This window comes from Terrapene carolina, unplaced genomic scaffold, assembly GCF_002925995.2.
Source record: "Terrapene carolina triunguis isolate 2854851 unplaced genomic scaffold, T_m_triunguis-2.0 Scaffold23737, whole genome shotgun sequence".
Taxonomy (NCBI): domain Eukaryota; kingdom Metazoa; phylum Chordata; order Testudines; family Emydidae; genus Terrapene; species Terrapene triunguis.
In genome coordinates, this window is record NW_020688088.1 from 1 (window position 1) to 1,389 (window position 1,389).

At 69.3% G+C, this 1,389-nt stretch overlaps 1 protein-coding gene across 1 annotated transcript; it reads right to left on the minus strand.

The window, feature by feature from the left end:
• Positions 1-358: 358 nt before the first annotated feature.
• Positions 359-1,386, minus strand: LOC113408768 (protein Wnt-10b-like; the record flags this gene model as incomplete). The annotated part of the gene is made up of 2 exons (XM_026662167.1): positions 359-913; positions 1,249-1,386. Coding segments are annotated over 2 exons (597 nt in total), but the record flags the coding sequence as incomplete, so codon positions are not given.
• Positions 1,387-1,389: the final 3 nt, after the last annotated feature.

Genomic DNA, 1,389 nt, shown 5'->3' on the forward strand with positions numbered 1-1,389 from the left:
GTCCTCCTGATCCCCACTGCATCCCCCCAACTCTTACTGCTCCGCCCCACTCCCCATACCCCCACTGCCCCCGCAGCATCCCCCCAACCCCTCCACTGCTCCGCTGACCAGCCCCCCCATCCCCACTGCTCCTGCAGCGTCCCCCTGGCCCCACCCCTGAAGCCCCATAACACCCTCTCTGCCCCCCCCCATGCCGCTGCTCCCCCACTCCCCTGCAGCATTTAAAGCATTTGCAAAATTTGCTTAGCTTCCCCCCGGCCCCACTGCAGCGCCCTCCCCCCGCTTCTTGTTCCCTTCCCACAAAGCCCTAGGAGTTACGGCCGCAGAGCTCGGGTGCTGCCCCTCTATTTGGCCCGCAGCCTTTGCACACCCCCCGAAACACCTGCAGGGACCCCCGTGTCAGGCAGCGGGCGGGGGGCTGCTCCATCCATGCTGCCGGGGCAGGAGGCAGGGCTCACTTGCAGACGCTGAGCCAGGTGCTGAGCCGGCACTGCTCGCACAGCACGGAGCAGCACCAGTGGAAGTGGCAGCGGCAGCGCTCGCGGCGCGTCTGGCGCAGGAGGTTGTGGCCTCGCCCGCAGCACAGGCTGGCGCACCCGTCCGTGCGGGGGCTGGTGCGGTTGCAGGCGCGGCCGCGGGTGCCGGGCGAGTCGAGCGCCGGGTCGTGCTCGCAGAAGTCGGGTGATTTCTCGAAGTAGACCAGCTCGCGGGCCAGGCGGCGCTGGCCCAGCCGCGGCCCGAACACGCCGCTGTTGCGGTTGTGGGCACTGATGAAGGCGGCGTGTTGCATCCGCTCCCGCAGCACCGCGCCCACCAGCCGGAACTCGGGCGCCACCGGCCAGCACGTGCGGAACTGGCAGCTGCCCGACGTGCCGTGGCACTTGCACTTGCGCTTCATGTTCTCCGCCACCACCTGTTCCGGGGGAGACGGGTGAGCCGGCGGAACTCCCCGCCACTGGACCGTGCAGCGACCTGCCACGGGGGCCTGCCACTGCTGATCCCCGGCTGCTCCCTGCTGGGGCTCAGGACGGAGCACCCCCACACACACACGCACATGCAGCGTGAGCTGCACCCTTCCTGCTTATGCTTGGCCTGAGGTATCTGCCATGGGCCTCCCAGGGAGCAGCAGTGACCCTGCCCCTCTGCCCCTGCCCCCTAGCATCCCTCCCCTCCTCTCCTTGCCCACTGTGCCCCTCCCCCAGTGCCAGTGCCTCTCCCCCCCGTGCCCCTGCCTCATGGGCACCGTACCTGCCTGCCCACCCAGTTGTTGTGGATCCTCATCCGGGCCTGGATGTCGCGTGGCGCCTCTCGTGAGTCCAGGAAGTCCCGGGAGAAGCGCTCCCCGAAGCTGATGTCGGGCCCGCAGCCGCCCCACTGCCAGGTGTCCTG